Below are 22,374 nucleotides of genomic sequence, written 5' to 3'. Positions count from 1 at the left end.
TAGTGGGGTCTCCGGAGCTTTCCGCCCTGGTGCCACTGCACCTGCTACACCACGCAAATCACGCCACTTTTAACTGCACGATAACTGCAATTGTGTCTGCCTGCATAGTAGTAAAATATTGCAATAGTAGGTTTTTGGAGGAGTTCTGACAACATTTGAGCCCAGTACCACTTCACCTGCTGCACCATTCAAATCATGATCCTGTTGTCTGCAAGGTTACTGAGCTTCTGACTGCCTGTTTAGTAGCAAAATATAGCAATATTAGGCGTTTAGTGTGGTGCCTAAAGCTTTTGGCCCTGGTGCTACTGCAGCTGCTGCGCCATTAAAACCATGACCCTATTGACTGCTAGATAAAAGCCTTGTGACTGTCTTGTTTAGTAGTAACATTTAGGAATAATCTGGGTTAAGTGGGGTCCCTGAGGTTTTTAGCCCCAGAGCCACTGCACCTGCTATACCATTCAAATCAAGTACCTTTTAACTGCAAGATAACTGCAATGGTGACATCCTGTTTTGTAGTCAAATATAGCAATATTATGTATTTAGAGGACTTCTGACAACTTTTGGACCCAGTGTTACTGCACCTGCTGTACTATTCAAATCATGAACCTGTTGTCTGCAAGGTAACTGCACTTGTGTCTGCCTGTTTAGCAGTAAAATACAACATGGCTCTGGTAGAATAGCTTTACTTTTAATGCACATTAAACACACATTTAGAATTTGATCTAATGACCAAATAGATTAAGTTTAAATAATCAATACGATAATGTCTACAAATGCAAAGAAAGGTACTGAGGCATAAATAGAAAATGCCACAAATGTCCTAAGGCTAAAGAAAATGCTTTACTCAACTAAGTAATAAAAAGCAAGCATTCCAGCATTCTGTTAGAAGGAGGCCTGTGTGGAATTCTGCAGATTTACCGAAAAACTCTGTGAGATTCCACAGATTTCCACACGCAGTTGTTGCACCTTTCATCGCATGCACACAACATGTTCTAAAAGAACTAACCCTTGGGAGGGGTCGATAGGTGGAGAGAGTATGACTACTGGGGTATTTCATGATAGGAATCATGAGCAGCACAGCCAACGGTAGGCTCATTGGCTTACCTGCATGTGGAGGCCTCTCCTCCACTATCACATAGGTGCTTGCAAACATTCTCCTAAAAGTTTGGTCTGTGATGTGACCGAGGGCCGCATTGATGCCAGCTGGTTGGGGGTTGGCGGTCGGGGTTTCGAGCTGAGGCTGTTGGCAGTAATGTGAATGTAGGGGAAGCAAAGCATATACACCTAGTGCAGTTGCGGCCCATGCAGGTAAGCATGGTGGTGTGGTGGGGAGGGACATGACAGACGATGGACTAGGGAAAATAAAAAATAAATACAAATAAATAAATAAAACCACTTACCTTGCATTCACCATATTGCCGACTTTGCAATGCGGAAAGTGCAAGGTAAGTGGTTTTATGTATTTGTTTGTTTATTTTATTTTCACTATTCTGTCATTTGTCATTCCCCCGCCCTGCCGTGCCCCCTGCCGGGCCCCACCGCGCTTACCTGCATGGGCCGCGACTGCTCTAGCGACTGAATTGAACAATGTAGAAGCCAGAAGGTTGGGGATTATTCTCAGCTTCCCCAGCTCACCAAACTGTGTGATCTCAGGGTATTGTTTTATTCTGCTTTCACTCCTTTATCTCCGTTATCACATATAATAGGACCTCAAGATACATGACTCTCAGGATGTGCGCTGTAAAAAATCATCTGTGTTTGATTTACTGAACTATAATGTTGTTCATGCATAATAGGACCCAAGGCAACCCAAAGAGTGCACATAACAACTGACTTGACTTTTAGTTCACTACAGGAATTATTGCCAGGGTGGGTGGCAAATAAATGTTTCTAAATAATGTTTGGAAACTATAACATTTTAAACAAATACTACTCAATCCACAGATCTATTCTGATGTTCTAAGGCAAAACGGTTATGCATTCTAATAAAAAACACTTTTTGAATTTTGACTATCAATTTTACACTTTTGCTGCACAATCTCTGTAAAAATAAAGGTGTTTCGAAAGAAAGCAGTACAGGACAATCTGGTTACTTCATCTCTCTAGCTTCAGTTAACCTTTAAATTAATGCTTCACAGTTTATCTAATATCTCATTTAACATATTTGTTATATTAAATGTTATTACTAAGTAGAGTAAACAGCAGCCCAGTGCTGCTGTTGACCATGGGGCTGCATGTATGGGTCAGGAGGGCTTCATGCAGCCCCCGGGACGTACTTTGAGTATCAGTGCACTAACAATGAGATGAAGCCTTCTGTGACTTGGCAGTGTGGCATGCACTGAAGTGGCATTGCATGGTTATGGATTATCAGTAGTAACTACAACTGCGAAAGAACAGGCTTACTAATTGGATGAGTGAGGAATAGGGCCGCCCTGCTCACTAGTGGTAAGTGGGTGCGCCCGTAAACTCTACGGTGCTGCAGAATAGAGTTTTTGAACGGATACCACCCTCCAGTGTGAGTGTGGAGTGCCCAAAACTTCAAAAACTCCACCAGCGGAGCAGAGTTCACTGCCCAACCCTTACTAGTAGCTGTATGCCTTTTCCGTGGGAAGAGATCTTATCCTGACAGTAAACAAGGCTTTGTTCAGTATCCTAGCACACCAATACATAGATTTCAACAGTTCAGTAATTCCAAAATATATGACATAAACATTAGCATCATATGTGTTTATGTATTAATGTCTTTTTCTTGTTAGACTCCAGCCAACACGTGTTTCGTCGTTCTTGACAAGACACCCGCGACTTCCTCAGGGCTGGAAAACATATACAAATAATACAGTATCAGCCCAGTTTACATCGGGCAGCAATGGTAAAATACAGAGAATCTTGCAGTACACCCATGCAAGTTGCATAAAAGGTCCTTGCCAATCAACAATGCAGAGGACTCATACGTGTGAGGGAAGGTAAAGATTTCACCACAGTAGAACAGAACCTAATGTCTGATACTCAATAAATGATATAAGAGCAGATCAATGATGGTCGAATACGTGAGACAGGAAATCGCGGCTGGTGCACATAACGGTCGTGGGGATTGGGAGTGGGTGACGTAGTGGTCAGACTTTTATTCAGAATGTGTTTTAATACTCCCATGTGATTACATTCCACAGGTGATGTCAAAACTGAGGCAAGCCCCAGGCCTACTTTATGAAAATCCACTCAGTGCTAAGCGCCTAAAATAAATGATAACATCTGTATGTAACAATAGTACGTAATGCAACATATGCTTGACATATCAGCATCCAGAGGTAGGAGACATATCTTCCGACTGGTTATAATTCCGACCCAGCCTGAATATGGCTGGGCAATATTGCTGGTAGTTCGTTATCGTGCCTTTTAGGAGTTATCCAATCTGTAAATAAACATCCAGTAAATCAGAGATAGCCTAATAAGCTAAGTCCACACTATATTCAAACTGTAATATCACTCATAAATCTCCAAAATCCAATCAATGCCGAAAATATAATTGTTTATAACATCATCGTCTGTAAATATCACACGCTACCACCCGGTCAGCCGGCACAGGTATAAACCACACAACAAATTCAGTCTCCGATTTATAACAGTTACTAGATTCCTAGGTATATAATAAACCATATGAGTTAGACTAGCCCTTGTGACTAATATCTGTATCCATGGGCTGATATATCAGATTAAAACAACAAATTCCCCTCTCAGTGTAAATGGGCTCATGGCTCCTACTTACATATTAATCAAGGTCTGTGACGTGTACAATAAATCCAGACGTTATTATATCGAGTTCGCCAGCAAGCTGCAACTCCCCACCATGAAATCCATCGGCGTCTCCACTCGTGTGTGAGCGGGTTCCCGGAAATGAGTCCTATATAGTTGGAAATCTAAAGACTAGATCTCCACCATGTTGTGCGTAGTACGCGTGAACACTCTATATGTTCTCTTCATATCAGGATTGTAAGTGAATTAAAGTACACGACACTACAATGTAATATGAGCCGATTACCGATCTGCAGCTCTAAAAAGTTAGAAAAATCATTCTGCCATAATGTCTGCTGTAAATAGAAAAATAGAAAGTGAGTCGTCGCCATCTTTAAACTGGGTTGTTCTAACTAAAAAGGCTAAAATGTGCGTAATATGAATCGCATAGAGTTAGTCAATAATACTGATGAGTATATCTGAGCCCCAATACTAAGGCGGTCAGGGGAAAAATGAAACATAAAAGCCAAGCTCATCAATATCTAATGGTTCGGCGCCTCAAAAAATTTAAATTATCTTCATATCTAAATCGATCCGTATTTCAGTTCTGCAGACATATAGGTGTCAGATAACAAAAGCATATAAATAAGATTGTCTCCAGTATCGCCAGAACATATTAATATCATATGTATAGACCGGTTCTATTAAAAAAATGATAAGTGAAATGATTCACATTCAGTTTCTTATGTGATTAAGAGTGAGTAAGTATCGTCCAGTGTATCCATCCACTATACAATATGATGATAATGAGAAAGAATCCCTTGGCGGATAATTACAAAGGTTCTAGATATCGCGGGAATAGGAAGGGTGCAAATTACCCAATATATATACTGTGATGCCATCATTAATTAGTCTTATCCGTGATGCTCGACGGAAATGAAATGCATGATACAATGTGGAATCGCCATATGATCATTCAGAGATACAGCATGTAATGCCATACATAAATTTAGTGAAATACCAAGCGAATCCCACAGAAGATGATGATTTCACAAAATTGCAAACAAATTGCTAAAAAACTGCCAAATACACAGCAGTATCACTTATTTTTGTGCGTCAAAATACATCTCTTATTAATGCTGTGACATGCCGTTATATCTCATGTAGCTATTCCAGTTCTCAATATATACATCATAATTGTTAACCATAATATCACATTAGATTGGTTTCACATCATATATCCTGTAGTTTATAAATATAGTGACACGACATTGGTGCCAATGTAATGTCACTGTATGAGCTAGTAATTGGATTCCCTTTCAGTTGCACTGTAACTTTCATCATGATGGCAATTAAGAACCTCAATTTCCTCAGTCCCTTAGAAAGTAATGAAGTTCATGATCCGAGTTCATCCAGTACTCGACTGCTTGAAGTTTCATTATCCATAAAGCTTCTCTACGTCTAAGCTGCAACTCTACCATCTTTTTGGTGTAGATTCACTTGTTCAATACCACAGAAGGCAATTGTTTTCTTATCATCTTGGGCAAGACCTTCATTGATGTGTTTTGCAGTAACAAATCATGTATCTCTATGTTTGATAGCCCTCAGATGTTCGTATATTCTTTCTTTTAATGCTCTGATAGTGCTCCCTATATAGAAGCTACCACATTTGCATTTGATCATGTAAATCATGTAGTGACTATTACAATTAATCATTTGTTTGATCTCATATTCCTTCTCCAGATGGCTACGAAACGTTCTGGTATTATTCATAGCTAAGGGGCATATCTTACAGCATCCACATCTGTGGAATCCTGTACATCTTTGAGCAAGCCAGTTGGATGATTTATCTACCCTTTTCGGATAGCTGGGACTGATCCAAGTTTTTATGTTTTTGCTGCATCTGTATGTTATCAAGGGATGTTTTGAGATGTGGTTTTTCAGAGATTTATCACTAGTGAGCATGTTCCAGTGAGCTTTCATGCTCTTCCTAAGTGTGATGGCTGCCTCATTGTAATTGGTTATAAGTCTGACCTGTCTCTGGTCTGTTTTTTTATTTGTCTTGTCCTTAAGGGTATCACTTCTCACAATTTTCCCCACCTTGATTTCTGCTTGTTTAAATATGTGGGCCTTGTATCCTCTTGCTTTAAACCTTTGTTTCATATTGTCTTTACAGGCAATAAAGTTGTTGTCGCTGCTACAGTTTCTCCTCGCCCTAGTCAGTTCCCCATAAGGTATGGATTCCATTTGGTATCTAGGGTGTGAACTGCTGGTGTGCAGTATAGCGTTACAAGAGGTTGGTTTGCGAAATAGATTGTGTAGCACTTAGGTTATGTGTGAAGTGGATACCCATATCTTTGTGGTTCAACTGTTCACAGAATTGGGTCAGGCTTGCCATACTCCCAGACCAGATCATGATGCAATCGTCTACATAGCGCCCCCAAAATATAATCGATTCATTCCATGGGGTGCCTCTTGGGCCCCACATCCACTCCTCCTCAAACCCACCCATAAAGAGGTTGGTGTAAGAAGGAGAGAACCTTGAGCCCATAGCCACGCCTTGCATTTGTTTGTACCACTTAGAGTAAAAAAGGAACACATTGTTTTCAAGAATTAGTTCAATCATTTTGATGATCATTTCCCCATTGGTTAGCGGGTCTTTTACTCAGAAACCGTCTCACAGCTTTAATACCTAGATCGGTTCTGATGTTAGTGTAAAGGGAGGTGACATCTAGCGTTGCTAATATCATGCCCTACTCCCATGTGACAGCTGATAAGACACTAAGGATGTGCTGGGTGGTAGCGTGTGATATTTACAGACAATGGTGTTATAAACGATTATATTTTTGGCTTTGATTGGATTTTGGAGATTTATTAGGGATATTACAGTTTGAATATAGTGTGGACTTAGCTGATTAGGTTATCTCTGATTTACTGGATGTATCTTTGCAGATTGGATAACTCCTAGAAGGAACGATAATGAACTCCCAGCAATATTGCCCAGCCATATTTAGGCTGGGTCGGAATTATAACCAGCCAGAAGGTATGTCTCCTACCTCTGGGTGCTGATATGTCAAGCATATGTTGCATTACTTATTATTGTTACATACAGATGTTATCATTTATTTTAGGCACTTAACACTGAGTGGATTTTCATAAGGTAGGCCTGGGGCTTGCCTCAGTTTTGACATCACATGTGGAATGTAATCACATGGGGGTTTTAAAGCACTTATTGAATAAAAGTCTGAACACTACGTCACCCACTCCCAATTCCCACGACCGTTATATGCACCAGCTGTGCTTTCCTGTCTCACATACACGACCATCATTGATCTGCTCTGATATTATTTATTGAGTATCAGACATAAGGTCCTGTTCTACTGTGGTGAAATATTTACCTTCCCTCACACGTGTGAGTCCTCTGCATTGTTGATTGGCAAGGACCTTTTATGCAACTTGCATGAGTGTAATGCAAGATTACCTGTATTTTTGCATTGCTGCCCGATGTAACCTGGGCTGGTACTGTATTATTTGTATATGTTTTCCAGCCCGGAGGAAGTCGCGGGTGTCTTGTTCCGAACGACGAAACACGTGTTGGCTAGAGTCTAACAAGAAAAAGACATTAAAAAATAAACACAAAAAAGTTCCTCAAAAGCAAGTGAACACAGCAATTAAGCCATTGCGAACTGGTAAGAACCCTCTTTTAAGGTACAGTAAATACAAGAGATTTCACAAGCACAGCACAAACATATAAATCTAAGAAGGTTTCAGCACTAACCACTGGAGGGTGCATATCCCTACAGCCTCTCTCCTGTGAAAAGAGGTGTTGTTTAACCACTTTCACACAAACTTTACAAGGCACTGTTCAAAGCTGCATGTAACCTGCAGGTTTTTTGTAAATGGGAAATTAGGTAGATAGTGAAATAGTAAGGCGGTAGAAGCTTTCACATTACCCAAAGTGTAAGGCAAGCCAGGTGGTCGAATCGTCTTTGAGAAAACATATGAATGTTCACCTCCTTAATATGCTGTTATTAAAGCAGTTAAAGATATAAATTTTTTCCTCTTTAGGTCACTCTTGAACTTGGCTCACCTTGGTTTTAGAGTAGGGCACACCTTTGAGGCACCACAACAATTAAGGATTTGCTGGAGCTCTCTCTTTTGTGAATGGGAAATTAGGTAGATAGTGAAATAGTAAGGCGGTAGAAGCTTTCACATTACCCAAAGTGTGAGGCAAGCCAGGTGGTCGAGTCGCCTTTGAGAAAACATATGAATGTTCACCTCCTTAGTATGCTGTTATTAAAGCAGTTAAAGATATACCTATTGAGGTCACTCATGAGCTTGGCTCACCTTGGTTTTTAGAGTAGGGCACACCATTGAGGCACCACAACAATTAAGAATTTGCTGGAGCTCTCTCTAAGAGCTGTTCTAATTCATACTGAGAGTGCAAGGGGTGTGAAGCACTATTTTGTTACATTTATGCTTAGAGATCGATGTTTAGTGTCAAATGCGAGCATAATGCATCATATGTACCGTTGGCAGTTTTTGGTAAAGAGGTTCCATGCAGAAAAAGTGAGAGTGTATGTATAACAATTCTTTGCGTAATAGGACTCTTGCCCGGCGCTTGGTATCTCAGTTACCGGTCTTCACCAGTATAGCATTTTTTTATCATTACAACAGCAAATACCAAGAATTAAACATGCAATAGTAATTTTTTGCCGCTTTGTTGCTTAATAATTCTTTTATTCCATTGTTAGGAACCTTCATTCAGTACAGCATACAACCTTCAAAACAACAAAATGGCCAACGCATGATACCCGCCTCATTGCACTTCTTCAGGGCTGTTACAAACATAAAGTTCTGAATCATTTAACATCCATGAAAAAACAGATAAACATGAGGTTCCAAACAAAATTCATGTACATACACTCTCTATATCTATCATTCTACAGATTACATTCCTATTTTACAACACACTTGATGGCAACTCATTTAAATCAGTCCTTCTAGGTTGCATTGCAATTTCAACAAATTTACTCAAACATCCATATAGACATCAACCAGATTCACTTTACCCAAGTACACAAACGTAAATGTTCCAACAAATTATGTGTAATAAAACAGCATAGTATCATTATTCGCTTATTTGGCCCAATATAAACATTCATGCTTTTCCATGCATATTTCCTCATTATGAACCTTATTTCATACTTGCTACTCTCTTGAATGATCCCTGTAGAGACTGATATGTAATAAAAATCAGTTACCTTTTAATATTCATATTTTATGATCTTCCTGATGTTTTTAGTAAACTTCAATTGGCCTCTTTCTGGTTCATTGAATTTCAGTCTATATGTTAGGAGAGTAACTTCCTTACTATTTCAAATTGTTTATCTACCCCCAACAACACTTATTAGCTATTCTAATTTGATTTTGATACTCAAATACTTCATGTCACTTGTATAGTTTCCAGTGTTCTTTTTGATAGTTTTGCCAATGTGGAATCCCCCTGATAAGGGTCAGAAAGAAGGGAAAAATACGAAAATCGTATTGTGTCTATTTACTAGAAATTGCTACTTTTGTAATTATCTCTTTTTGTAATCCATGCTAACTCGAGCAATATCCTCGAGTATATCTCAATCCACATTCCACCCAAGATTCCACTGCCAATTGACTTCCCGGTCCAGGGAATCAACTGCGTACTCCCATGCCCATTTGTAACGAATTGTAAATTATTTCTATTAACTTATTCGGGCAAAATGAGAGACAGGAAACATCCACCCGCAATTATTAGCAAATGGTTCCATGTTCAATGGATCTCCCTCGTGTTGCCCTGCATTTCTGTCTGTCATTTGAAGTCAAACCGAAATTCATCCGGTGGTCCCACTTAATACTGGGTTACACTATCACGACAAAAAACCTTACTCCCAAGTTATCCTGAAAAATGTACAAATTTACATTTAGTTAAAAATGGGCACGGGAGAACGTTGTTGATTCCTTGGACAGGGAAGGAAATTGGCAGTGGAATCTTGGGTGGAATGTGGATTGAGATATACTCAAGATTATTGCTCGAGTTAGCATGGATTATAAAAAGAGAAAACTACGGAAGTAGCAATTTCTTGTAATAGACACAATAAGATATTCACATTGTTCCCTTTTTTCAGAATCTTATCAGGGGGATTCTACATTGGCAAACTATCAATAAGAACACTGGAAACTATACAAGTGACATGAAGTATCGCATAATAAAATTCATGAGGTGAGATCATTATTAGAATCAAAATCAAATTAGAATAGCTAATAAGTGTTGTTGGGGGTACGTAAACAATTAGAAATAGTAAGGGAGTTTTTCATTTTTTTGTCCTCTCCTAGACTGATATTCAATGAACCAGAAAGAGGAAAATTGAAGTTTACAAAAAAGACCAGGAAGATGATAAAATATATATATTAAAAGGTAACTGATTTTATTACATATCCGTTTCTACTGGGATCATTCAAGAGAGTAAAAAGTATGAAATAAGTTTCATAATGAGGACACCTGCATGGAAAAGCATGAATATTTATATTGGGCCTAACAAATGACTAATGATACTATGCAGTTTTACTAAACATAATTTGCTTATTCAAATATTTACTTTTGTGTACCTGGGTAAACTGAATCTGGTCGATGTCTCAATGGAAGTTTTAGTAATTTTGTTTAAATTGTAGTGCAACTTAGGAGGACTGATTTAAAGTAGTTGCCATCAAGTGTGTTGTAAAATAGGAATGTAATGTGTAGAATAATAGACTGTGTATGTACATACATTTTGTTTGGAATCCCATGTTTATCTGTTTTTTCATGGTTGTGAAATGATTCATGACTTTATGTTTGTAACAGCCCTGAAGAAGCACAATGAGGCGTGAAAAACGTGTTGCCTGGTTGCGGGTTTGAAGGCTGTATGTTGTACTGAATGAAGCTTCCAAAGAAAGGAATAAAAGAATTATTAAGCAACAAAGCGGAAAGACAGGAGGAGCTTGGCGGGCATCCGTGATGGCCGCGTGAGCACAGCGCTCTCCGGACCCCCGCCACTCCCGGCATGATATCCTGAACATATCCTGATTTCTCACAAGGATTAATGGAGAGGAACCTGGGCTGATCTTAATATTGTTTTCGGATTTTGAATTGGACAAGGGGCACCGAAGCTACATCGACTCAAACTTTCGGGGCCCGCCTTGGTGGCGCGCCCGGGTCTTGGTGAGGCTCTGTTGCCGTGTCGGAGTTGAACAACAGCGGCAGGGGGACTCGATTCATGGGTCCCCCTCTTAACTTTCGGTTTCGATTCTGACTCAGGCTACGTCTTCCAACGGAGGTGTCTGGCCGGTACTGAGTCCAGCGGCGCGAGATTGCAGTTGAGCCTGTTGTCTGCTTCGTGTCCCTCCGGGCCGGTTCACACCTCGACTTGCCCTCGCTGCTGACTTCTGGCTCCGGCGCCCTGTCTTCCTGTGGCCATTTTCACCAGGTCGCGTGGGTCCCGTGGGGACGCGGTCTCCGATATGACTGGCAGGGGGGACCAAGAGCGGCGGAAGACCAAGACGCCCCTTCGCGGGGGCCCGGTCCAGTCTAATATCATGGACCGGTACACTCAGTCGAAGGTGTCCCCCGGTGCCGCCTTGTCTGGGCCGAGTGCCGTGGGGCACCCTTCGGAGGCTTCGGCGGAGCCGTCCCTGCAGGACATCATGGGCACCATCTCGGGTATGAGAGAAACCATCGGCCAACAGTATGAAGCTCTGGCCCACAAAATTGATACTCTGGCTATTGATGTGAACCTGATTCGGGCCAACTTATCTAAAACCAATGAGAAGGTGAAGTCATTGGACCTCAAGTCATCTAGCCTCACGGCCGACGTCTCGGAGATACAGACGGAGATCGGCAACCTCAGAAAGGTGAACGATTTCATGACTCAGCGCTTGGAGGATTTTGAAAACAGGGCACGGCGTTGTAATGTACGTGTTATTGGTGTCCCGGAAAATCCTGAACCGCATTCTGTTGATCTCCTGGTTGAGGACTTGATACAAAACTACCTTTCTCCATCCGGATTGAGCAAATTCTTTGCGGTGGAACGTGCCCATCGTGTTCCCGGTGGCCAGGGCAAGCCGGGCGCCCCGCCGAGGCCCATTGTCGCAAAACTTTTTTACTATAGGGACCGAGACGCTATCCTGCAGGCCTCGAGAGCTAAGGGCCCGGTGGCCTTCGAAAATGCCACGGTGAACTTCTATCCGGACTTCTCACAGCTGGTGCAGAGGCAGCGAATGGGCTTCCGTGGAGTCAAGAAGCGTCTTCGGGACCTGGGTCTGCAATACGCCATGCTTTTTCCTACCAGGCTGCGAGTGGAGTACAATGAACGGACCCTTTTCTTTGATCCACCTGATTCGGTGAATGACTGGCTGGACTCTCTGCCGGACCGGCCTAATTTCGCTGATCCCACCGAGCACCCGGGTGGTGCCGAGGGTGGCGCGGAGAGTTGAACTTGTTATCTGGGCCCCGGTTTCCGTATCATGTAATTTCTTCCTGGGTTCTGTACTTGAGTGATCTGTTTTCTGTGTACTCTCTTCTCCCCTTATTTCTGTCGGGGTGGCGGGTGGGACAGGGCCTTTTCCTCCTCCGGGGTCTTTTTGTAGAATGTGGGTTTTTGGGCGACAGGCACACTGCATGTTGGGGTGGCTTTTTTGTCTACTGCAGGGGTGCAGGGTGGGGGGTGTTTCCTTGGGTGTTGGGGGGGGGTTGTTGGGGCGTTTGTAGTTTGTGTTTTGTTTTTTCAAGGCGATTCTATTTTGCTAATTGTATTTTCAGTGTCATGCTCATTGGGGGGTGGGGTGGTTTCTGCATTACTTCGTGGGATGGGGGGTAGCGGGCTGAGGTTTATTTCATGGAATGTCAATGGTCTAGGGGATCGTATAAAGCGAGGGGTGGTGTTGCGATGCCTGCGACGTTTGTCTCCCGATATTGTCTTTCTGCAGGAGACGCACCTAGTGGGCAATACTTGGGGTGGGGCTATCGTCTTGCTGCACACTCAGGGTTTACAACGGGTTCTAGGGGGGTGGGCATCCTTGTCCGGGCTTCTCTTCCCCTTGCGATAGATGATGTGATCCTCGATGATCGGGGCGTTATGCCGTCCTCGTGGGACGATATGAGGGCAAGACCCTTTCCCTGTTCACCGTCTATGTGCCCCCTGGCCTGCAGACCTCTACCTTCTCTGATTTGGGCCGAGTTTTGCTGGGACTCCCTGATGGTGCTCTTTTCATGGCTGGTGACTTTAATTCTGTTCTCTCTGGTCTGAGTGATCGTTACCCCCCTAGGGATATTCCTTAGACTCATTTATGGCTGGGTGGCTTTTTGGATACCTTTGGTTTGGTGGACTGCTGGAGACTTATGCACCCCACTCAACTTCAGTATACTTTCCACTCTGGGGCCCATGGGAGTTTGTCTAGATTAGATTACTTCCTCATGCCAGCTGAAGAGTCGTCGGCTGTCCGGGAGATTAGGCACCTCCCCCGGGGCATCTCGGACCATTCTCCGCTCTGGCTCTGGTTTGATGTGGGGGTGGAGGCGGCGGGCCGGGTGGCTCCTATCAACCCTTGGTACCTGGCCTCCCCTGAGACCCGTGGTCAATTGATTGCGTCCCTGGACAATTACTTTCTGGAGAACGAGGGGTCTGTCTCTTCTGCGGTGTCCCTATGGGAGGCTTTTAAGACAGTAATTTGTGGGCAGGCCCTGTCCCTTATTGCTGAAACCAAAAAGGCAAGGAATCGGGAGGTGGTGGATCTTGAGATGGAAATACTTGAGATGGAGGCTGACCTGGAATCGGGTGTCACTCGTGCCAAACTTCATGCCCTGGGTCTGAAGCAATTTGCCTATAAGTCTCTGGTCACAGATGCGGCCAAAATGATGTTTAGGGAGCAACAGGGTCGTCTGTATGATGTTGGGGACAAAGCGGGTAAGTTGCTTGCCTGGTTGGACAAGAAAGAGAGGGCGAATCGAGTGGTGCCTGTGATTCAGACTTTGAATGGTGAGCGGGTAACGGACCCGGTTGGAATAGTGGAATGTTTTGCGGACTACTTTCGTGCGGTCTACTCCCCAGTGTCGGTAAGGGATGACGACGACTCTCGCCTCTTGCTGCGCGACATAGCTTTGCCCTGCCTCTCCGACTTGGAGCGGTCCTCCATGGAGGCCCCGTTCTCTACGGACGAAATCGCGACTGCTATTCGCTCTCTCTGTTCGGGCAAGGCTTTGGGCCCGAACGGTTTGCCAATCGAGTTATACAAACTGCGCCCTGATCGGATTGCGCCCTATCTTCGAACGATGTTTTCGGAGTCCCGTGAGCGGGGTGCTCTCCCTTATGACCAGCGTCTGGCCACGATTGTGGTAATTCCTAAAGATGGTAAGCCCCGGGATCTTTGTTCGTCATATAGACCCATCTCCCTGTTGAATGTCGAGCCTAAGGTTCTTGCCAAGGTCCTGGCTACTCGCCTCCTAACGGTCATTAGTGACTTGATTCATCCTGACCAATCCGGATTTATCCCGCACCGTAACACAGCTCTTAACCTGCGTCGCCTTCATGGAGCCATCGCTAGGGCGGGGCTTCTGACGGAGCCGGCCATTTTGGCTTCGTTGGATGCCTCGATGGCCTTCGACACGATAGAGTGGCCCTACCTTTGGGCGGCTCTTGAGAAGTTTGGTTTTGGCCCGGGGTTCATTGGGTGGGTGAAGCTGCTGTATACCGACCCCCTGGCACAGGTCGTGGTTAACGGTCGAGTGTCGGCTCCCTTTCCCCTTGGTAGGGGGACCAGACAGGGGTGCCCCTTGTCTCCACTACTTTTTGCTCTCGCGTTAGAGCCGCTAGCTGCGTGGATTCGCTGGGAACCTTCTCTCAAGGGTATACGTTGGTCCCCAGATTTCGAGGACCGTGTTTCGCTTTATGCGGACGACATTCTTCTTTATCTTACTTCCCTGCGTAAATCTTTGAATGTCCTGTTTGACGTTCTCGCCTCGTTTGGTAAGAATTCTGGTTTGATTATCAACTGGGCCAAGTCCTGCGTCTATGCTATTTCGGGTGATCTGCCCCCGTTGCCGAATAGATTTCCCATCCAGGTTGTTCAGTCTGGTTTCAAATACTTGGGGTTTTTTATTACATTGGATTCGTCGCTCAGATTTGAACGTAATCTCCTTCCCCCGCTTCATAGATTGAGGCTGGACGTTGCTCGCTGGCGTAAATTACCCTTGTCGCCGCTGGGCAGGGCCGCCCTATTCAAGATGATGTCCTTGCCGCGATTCCTTTACGCGCTCCAGAATTGCTATGACGATATCCCCGCTACTTATTTCCGAGAGGTCGAGAGTCTACAAAGGCAACTGATTTGGGACGGGCGCCCACGTATTGCACTTGCGAAGCTCACCATCCCTTGGTATGACGGGGGCATAGCACTTCCTGATATCAGGAGATATTATTGGGCTACGCAACTATCTGCCATTAACCATTCGATGTATTCCCCGGGTCCGGATCCGGCCTTTGAAATGGACAGACTCCAGCTACCGGGTAGTGACTTTAACAGAGCGCTTTACTCTAGGTCGGCTGGGCTCCACCTTACGGGACCGACTAGGATCGCGGTTCGTGTGTGGCGCACTGCGAATGTGAGCTTAGGGTGGGATGAACGAGTGACGCTGGCGACTCCGCTTTTCGCGTCTGAGCTTTTGGGATGTCTTTGGACAACGAAGGGGTTTGACCGCTGGGACATGATTGGGATCTGTAGAGTGGGTGACATGTGTGCGAATGGAACGGTGAAGTCTTTCGAGGCCCTTCGGAATGATTATGACCTGAGTGATAGGGAATTTTTTAGATATTTACAGGTCCGTCATGCCCTCACTTCTGTTCTGACTTCCGGTACCGCTGTCCCCGAGTCCTCCCCCCTCGAAGATCGTATCCTGGATGGTCATATCCCTGATAGCACTATCTCCTTGATTTATAAGAAGCTTATTCACAATCGCACGGACTTGCTCGTTCGACTTCGGGAGGCATGGGTCGGCGACGGGCTGGAATTGGATGACGAGGATTGGCAAGTGGCGCTATCTTCTCCGAAAGAGGTCGCCATTCCGGCCCGTCTCCGTCTGGTTCAGCTCAAGATCCTCCACCGGGTGTATGTTACTGGTCCTCGTTTGGTTGTGATGGGTTTTTCCCCGGATGGCCTCTGCAAGCATGGGTGTGGGATGAGTGCCACGTTTCTTCACATTCTTTGGGAGTGTCCGAGGGTGGCTGCCTATTGGACGGGGGTACTTGCGGTGATGGCTGCTGTGACTGGAATTGCCCTGGTGCCGGAGGCAAGGAGATGTTTGTTGAATGTTTGGGAACCTACCGATTGTTCGGTGGCTCAAACCAGGTGGGCGACCCTGGGGTATATGGTTGCGAAGCGGGACATAGCGCAACTTTGGGGCTCGCACAGGCCCCCCACTGTCTCCGTGTGGGAAGAAAACATGGACTGGTCTATGTTCCGCGAAAAGACTGTCTACACAGCCAGGGGCAGACCTAGGGCATGGACGAAGATCTGGTGTCAGTGGAATGCCTATCGCGGGGATATTTGTGCTCCTCCCCTGGTGGAGGCCCCTGATGTTCCCTTGTCACCCTAGGTTGGCGTTCCTGAACTTTTGTATACTGTCCTTTGGTTTGATATACTTGTGCTCCTCCCCTGGTGGAGGCCCCGGATATTCCCTTGTCACCCTAGATTGGCGTTCCTGAACTTTCGTATACTGTCCTTTGGTTTGATTGACCTCTCCGCTGTCCCCCCCGCCTTGACTTAGCCTACTGATTGTGACTTTGTATTCCTGCTTAGTGAGGTTTCCCCCCCCCCTCCAGGGCTGACTCTCTGTGTATTACTCCTTCGCCTTGTTTTTGTTGTTTGTTGTTTCTGGTGTGCTTTAAAATAAGAAAAATGTCTTATCCTGTTCCATATTGTGGGCGACATTTTGTATCCGGATTGTGCCTGACCGCCAGAGTGGCGACCACTGTTTTATACCGTGTTATGCTCCGATCTTAGCGGCCAGCCCGTGCGGTTGTAGGCCCATCTCTGTACACATGACTTTGTTGCTCAATAAAAGTTTTTAACCACAAAAAAAAAAAAAAACAAAGCGGAAAGAAATTATTAAGGCGTGTTGACTTCTCAATATTTGCTGTTGTATATATTGAAAAACGCCGAAACGCGTCGTCCTTGATTTACGAGTGCACAATAAAGGATTTGTGCAAAGACCTCCTGGTGTGCCGTCTCTGTGTCCTCCTAACTAGTGGGATCCAGTACCTTTGACAATATATATATATATATAGGGTCCTCACCCACAGGTATCCCCATGCGTAAATGAGTAGCCTCGACACGTTTGTAAGTGGAGCTCTTTGAGTGGTAACAGTGAGTAAATGCAGGTTGAGTGAGGGTGTTAAATACGCTTTAAACCCTTTGTAACAAATTTGTTTTTCTGGGATATAGGGCTAGGATAAAATCGATCAGTGTGATGCTTTTAGGAATTAATGTTCCCAGGCATCCGTAGCCCATGAAGGGTCAGTAGGCTTTCCTCAGGACCTCATTTTTAACTTGATTTTTGTGATTGCTAATTGTCTGTGCAATGAAATAGTAAAAAACATTCACGTAACCATACAGACCATATTTAGTGGACCTTTTCCTTGTATGGTTGTAACTGAAAAGAGAAAAAGTGGGGGATGGATTAGTGGGCACTCGTACTTTTTTGGGGCAACCAAACCAGTCATGTGTACTTCTCTGTTCTCCATGCAAGCTGCATTACAGCCTGCATTGCCCCCTCCACCCCCTGGCTGATCACTGTGTCACGGCACTCAGACCAATCGCAATGCTGCATTGCAGTGTTGTGATTGGCTTAGGGGAGGGATCCTAGCTGCCTGCTTCCTGTTCCTGTAGTCGGAGACATGAGAGCAGGAGCAGTGACACAGGACCATCCTCAAGGTAAGTTTATGTTTTTTTTATTTTTTCCCCACGTGACACCACCCACAACACCCCCTTTCTGCGACCCCAATACCCTCCACTCATAAGCCAATGCCAGCCACTGCTGTACTCTGCCCCCAAAGGGGGGGGGGGGTGGTTGGTATCAGCACTGTCAGGATAAAACCAGACATCACTGCAGCAACTGCTGAATCGTGGACAGTGAGGGGATGCAACTGTCAGTGGTAAGGAGAGCCAAAAAGAGGGCATTTTTCACATGTACATGCATAGACCATCCACCAATGGATTGTGACTGGTTGTTTCACGAGGCCTCACTGTAGAATGCAGTCAAAGTAAGTACCTCTTTTTTACAATTAAATATTTCATGAACGTATCAGAGTTTGTTTGCACTTGTAACCTCACACAGAATAGTGCTGGTACGGAACACCAACAAACACTGGTCTAAACTTTTAAAAATAGTCATTAATCTAATTTCAGTACTAGCCTCACATCTTTGCTTTTGTGCCTTGGTTCTGGGGGGCACCTCTGCTTCTACCTCTGAATAAAGACTCAGCTTCAGCTCAGGTTTCATGCTGTCCCTGAGATAAAGAGGCCAGACATGTTTTAAATGCGGAACGATTTCTAGAAAGAACTCCTGGGGAGAAGCATGAAGGTTAACCAACAGAAAGGGCCCAATTCATAAAGAAAGTCAGAAGATCATTGGTGGAGATCTCTGCCTGTTCCTGTATGTAATTGTCCAAATTTCTGCATTTCACAAACATTTCTAGTGGTACACATGGAAAGCTACATGAGGTGCAGGTTTTCAAACATTCTTCTGGGAAGGTGGAGTGACATTCCTAGTGGGATACTATTATCGCTCTGTGGTGTTCTCCTAGGAAGAACTCTGAACAGAGGAAATAGGATCCTGTGTCCCCCTTCCCTCCCTGGAAGTGTATTTACCCCAGCCTTGTTCTGTAGTAAATATAGAAGCCTATCTATGGTGGAAAGGGGAGGAAACTGAGTTTTGGAGTGCGCATAGATGTACGTGTGTGGGTGTTCCCCAACTTCCTTGTTAAACCACATCCTGGGAATTCTCACTTCCTACCCCTTCAGTGGGAGTAAAAGTACAGAGGTGTCCTAAATGGGCTGAGACTTCGCCCTCCTAAAGGACATAAAAGAGGTAAATTTGGTTTACTTTTGTGACTTGGATACTCAGTCACCGAAAGCTTCCCAAGCTGTTGTAGTTCTAGGAATGCTTTTCTCACTCTCCCCAGAGATGCGGTAATAGCCTTGCAATGACCTTAGGAATCAATTTAAAAGGTTTACCGAATAGACAGTTGTAGGCATCAGTGTTAGAACAGCATCATTAGCAGAACAGGGTGCATGCGAGCTGAGCTAACGATCTTGGCTCTGTCTGTATTACTTGGGTTTGAGTTGTATTTTTCTTCTCCCTCTAGGTACAGCCCCCAGGAAAACGCATGGGAAACTTTAGCGGAAATGAAAGAATGCCACAGCTACTTCCCTTTAGTGTGTCTAGATGGCCTGATATACATTCTTGGGGGAAATACAGACATCACTAATGCAGATTGCCTGAATTCTGTGGAGTGCTACAATCCAGCCAATAACTCCTGGAAGTAAGTTATGGAGAATCTTCCTCTCAATTAGTGACCTTTAGACATGGTAAACTTCTATTAGTTGTCTGTCCACTATCTATTCCTAGCAGTCAAAAGCCACAATGCAACAAACTGGTCTGAACAGAAAGAGGACTGCATCTATTTTCAACCTCTGAGAGGTCCATGCTTGATTTACTTTCAAAGAGAACTAATTTGCATTGAATGGCACTAGTGCACCCAAGTCCAGTGCAAGGACTTTTGGAGCACCTATCAAAATAATATTTTTAGGTTTTGGTCCACCTCACCTCATCAGTAGGCTATTTTGCTGGCCTTTCATTACAACCATGCTGCCTACAGCCACCTTAATGTAGCACTTGCTGTAAGTATGTCATTAAGGCCCAACCTAAGCTTGACAAAAGATGAAGGCAGATGTACTCTATCTGATGAAGGCCTCTACCATCAGAAAGTCAAATATCAACCAAAACCAAATTGGATGATTCCACCACAGGCTAACTGAAGCCGGAGCATAGCATTGCAGCAGACTGTGGAGTGATTGTTTGTCAACACTTGTCTCTTGTCACTAACTAATATTTTATGATTTCAGGTATGCACACCCACTTCCGCAGCCTCTATGTGGGCATGATGCAGCCGTTTGTGATGGCAAGATTTATGTTTCTGGAGGCTGTGACAGCAGCTACCAATGCCTTAATTCCTTCTTCCTCTATGACCCGGTGAAGAATGCAACATATCTCTCAGCAATGAATGCCATCAGAGCTGGCCACGTAATGGAAACTATCAGGGAAAAGTTATATGTGGCAGGGGGGCTTGGACATAGTGTGCAGGGTTTTGAAGATCAGTACATGTGTGAAGTGTACAGCCCCGCTACAGACTGCTGGACTCAGTTTGCACGTCTCACACAGGCTCATGTTGCTGCTGCTTCATCTGTGTTACATGATGAGCTGTATATCCTTGGTGGCTACTCTTATGAAACCTACAGAGATTCCCACTTGGTCCACTGTTATAACCCTGTGACTGACAGGTGGGTCAACCTGGGCACAATGCCATATCCCTCTGCTGACATCAAAGCTTGTATCCTCTCCCTGCCTTATCACCAGAGGCATATAAGCCCTGTTCACCCACCAAATATTGCACGAGCAGATACAGCAGTTGCTTCAAAATCTTGTTCAGCAAGATGATAACAAGGGCCTCCATAGAAACGTAAATGTCCATCATGTCTGCCTACTCATCAATCTACTCTGGACATGGGGAGCCAGCACTTCTCCATTTGTTTCTTTCCTTCTTCATACATATTTTGGTTCATCACTTTTCCATGGAGGCAGGTCTGTGCAGTCACTGAAATGTTTTGTGAGCAAAGAATTTCTAATGCATGAACTGAGCTTCCACGCATTTTCTCCTGCGGTCAGAGATTGGACTGCCAGTTCAGGAGATCAGTGCCACATAAAAACTCTTAGATCTTGTACCATGTGCCTGCCTCTATTATATGCAGTCTATGCCTCTATTCTTCCACTGTATGAATACTTTCATTCTAGCATTTCATTTTAAATGGATTCTACAATAAACCATGCTGCCTTTTTCTTGTCACTGTGGAGAGTCTCCATCTGTCTTTATGCTTTGAGATTTGTGACGAACACATAGGAAACTACTTGTAGTGCATTACTTCAGATGCAAATTTACCAATGATGTGCAGTAGTGACAACAAAACATCATCAGTTTGCCTCAAGATTATTACCCGTTCCAGTACATACCCAAACTCCTCAAGCTAAATTTGTGGTCTAACAATGATTTTAGCCCATTTGAGGATATCCAATATCATAATGCGAAGATATAGCTCCTATCTTGTTTCCCTTTAGACCTAACCTTCCTTCTTGAGTTTCTGTGATACTTTACTGCATGCCTTTGCAGTTTTGGAGATATTAAGATCTTACTTCACACAATGTTTCTAAATCCTTCCATCTATTTCAGCTCCTTTGAAAGTATCACCGCTATGACACCAGTTTGAAGCAGATGCATTCCTTATTTACCACCATCTCTGCAGCCTCACTTAAAAAGTCCTTAAAGAGCAGCATACTTCAAATGATTTATGTCACATGCAAACTGAAAAGTATTTGTTAAGGTCTTTAAAATTCCTACAAAGAAGCACAGTTGTCATAGAGGTACAGTTTCACCTTGTTCGCTTATGGATACAGGGTCTTGCATAGCTTCATAACAACTCAGGCAAAATCCTGTTCTTAATGAATGACAGGAGTTCTTGATTTGATTTGATTTTACCATGCCTAACCCCTCATGCTCCAGCAAAGATTTCACAAAGATACTGTGGTTCTCAGCATCATGGGACTTTAACAGTCCATGGTACGTTGGTTTATATTTAGTACCCACACAAACTAAAAAAACGCATACGGTTTGTAGCATGGGGTACAGCCATTAGAGAAACACCTAACATATTAAAATGCAGTTGTCACACCCTTAACTACAAAGGTCTGTCTAGGAAAAATAGCACCATCCAAAATTCATCAGCCTCCATGTTGTGCTGAATAAAAATGTTTCCCGTTGAGAGGAGGGGTAGAATAGCAAGTTTTTGTTGACCAATATACAAATCAGGTTTCATCAATGCTATGGGCCTTTTTACAAGTTTGGCGGATCCATAGGACTGCTGAACCTGGGGTGGCAGTCCGACGGCCACCACACTACAGGTCGCTTGCAGTATTCTGACTGTGGTGGTCGGACTGCCACGAGACCGCCAGCACCACTGGGATCACGGATCCCGCTAGACTGGTAGTCTTTCACTGGCAGGAACATTGAAGCTGACATCACATATTGAAAGGGGTCTATGTACTCAATACACTTTATCATCTCAGTGGTGTCTTACTGTAAACTATTTCTTTTTTTGTCTTTTGCATGACAATGTCGCTTAACAGATTGCATATTTGGCTTAGGATAAATACATCATCTTGACAGTATGCTTTCAGCTTAGCCTGACAATCAAAGGTTTTGTCAATGTTTTCACAGGACCATTTTAAAAAACCTCTTCCTCCTACGCATCTTATGA

The 22,374-nt window shown here is 44.1% G+C and overlaps 1 protein-coding gene across 1 annotated transcript in view; it reads left to right on the top strand.

Moving 5' to 3' along the window:
• The window catches only part of LOC144753575 (kelch-like protein 33), a 104,255-nt gene extending 83,694 nt beyond the window's left edge, over positions 1–20,561 (top strand). Inside the window, exons 3-4 of the mRNA XM_078641218.1 lie at positions 19,152–19,328; positions 19,912–20,561. Of these exons, the coding sequence (XP_078497344.1) occupies positions 19,152–19,328; positions 19,912–20,503 (769 nt within the window). The 3' untranslated portion in view covers positions 20,504–20,561. The remainder of the gene's footprint in view (positions 1–19,151; positions 19,329–19,911) is intronic.
• The last annotated feature ends 1,813 nt before the right edge of the window (positions 20,562–22,374 follow it).

Source organism: Lissotriton helveticus, chromosome 5_1, assembly GCF_964261635.1.
Source record: "Lissotriton helveticus chromosome 5_1, aLisHel1.1, whole genome shotgun sequence".
NCBI lineage: Eukaryota > Metazoa > Chordata > Amphibia > Caudata > Salamandridae > Lissotriton > Lissotriton helveticus.
This window is presented reverse-complemented; position numbering and strand designations above follow the sequence as displayed.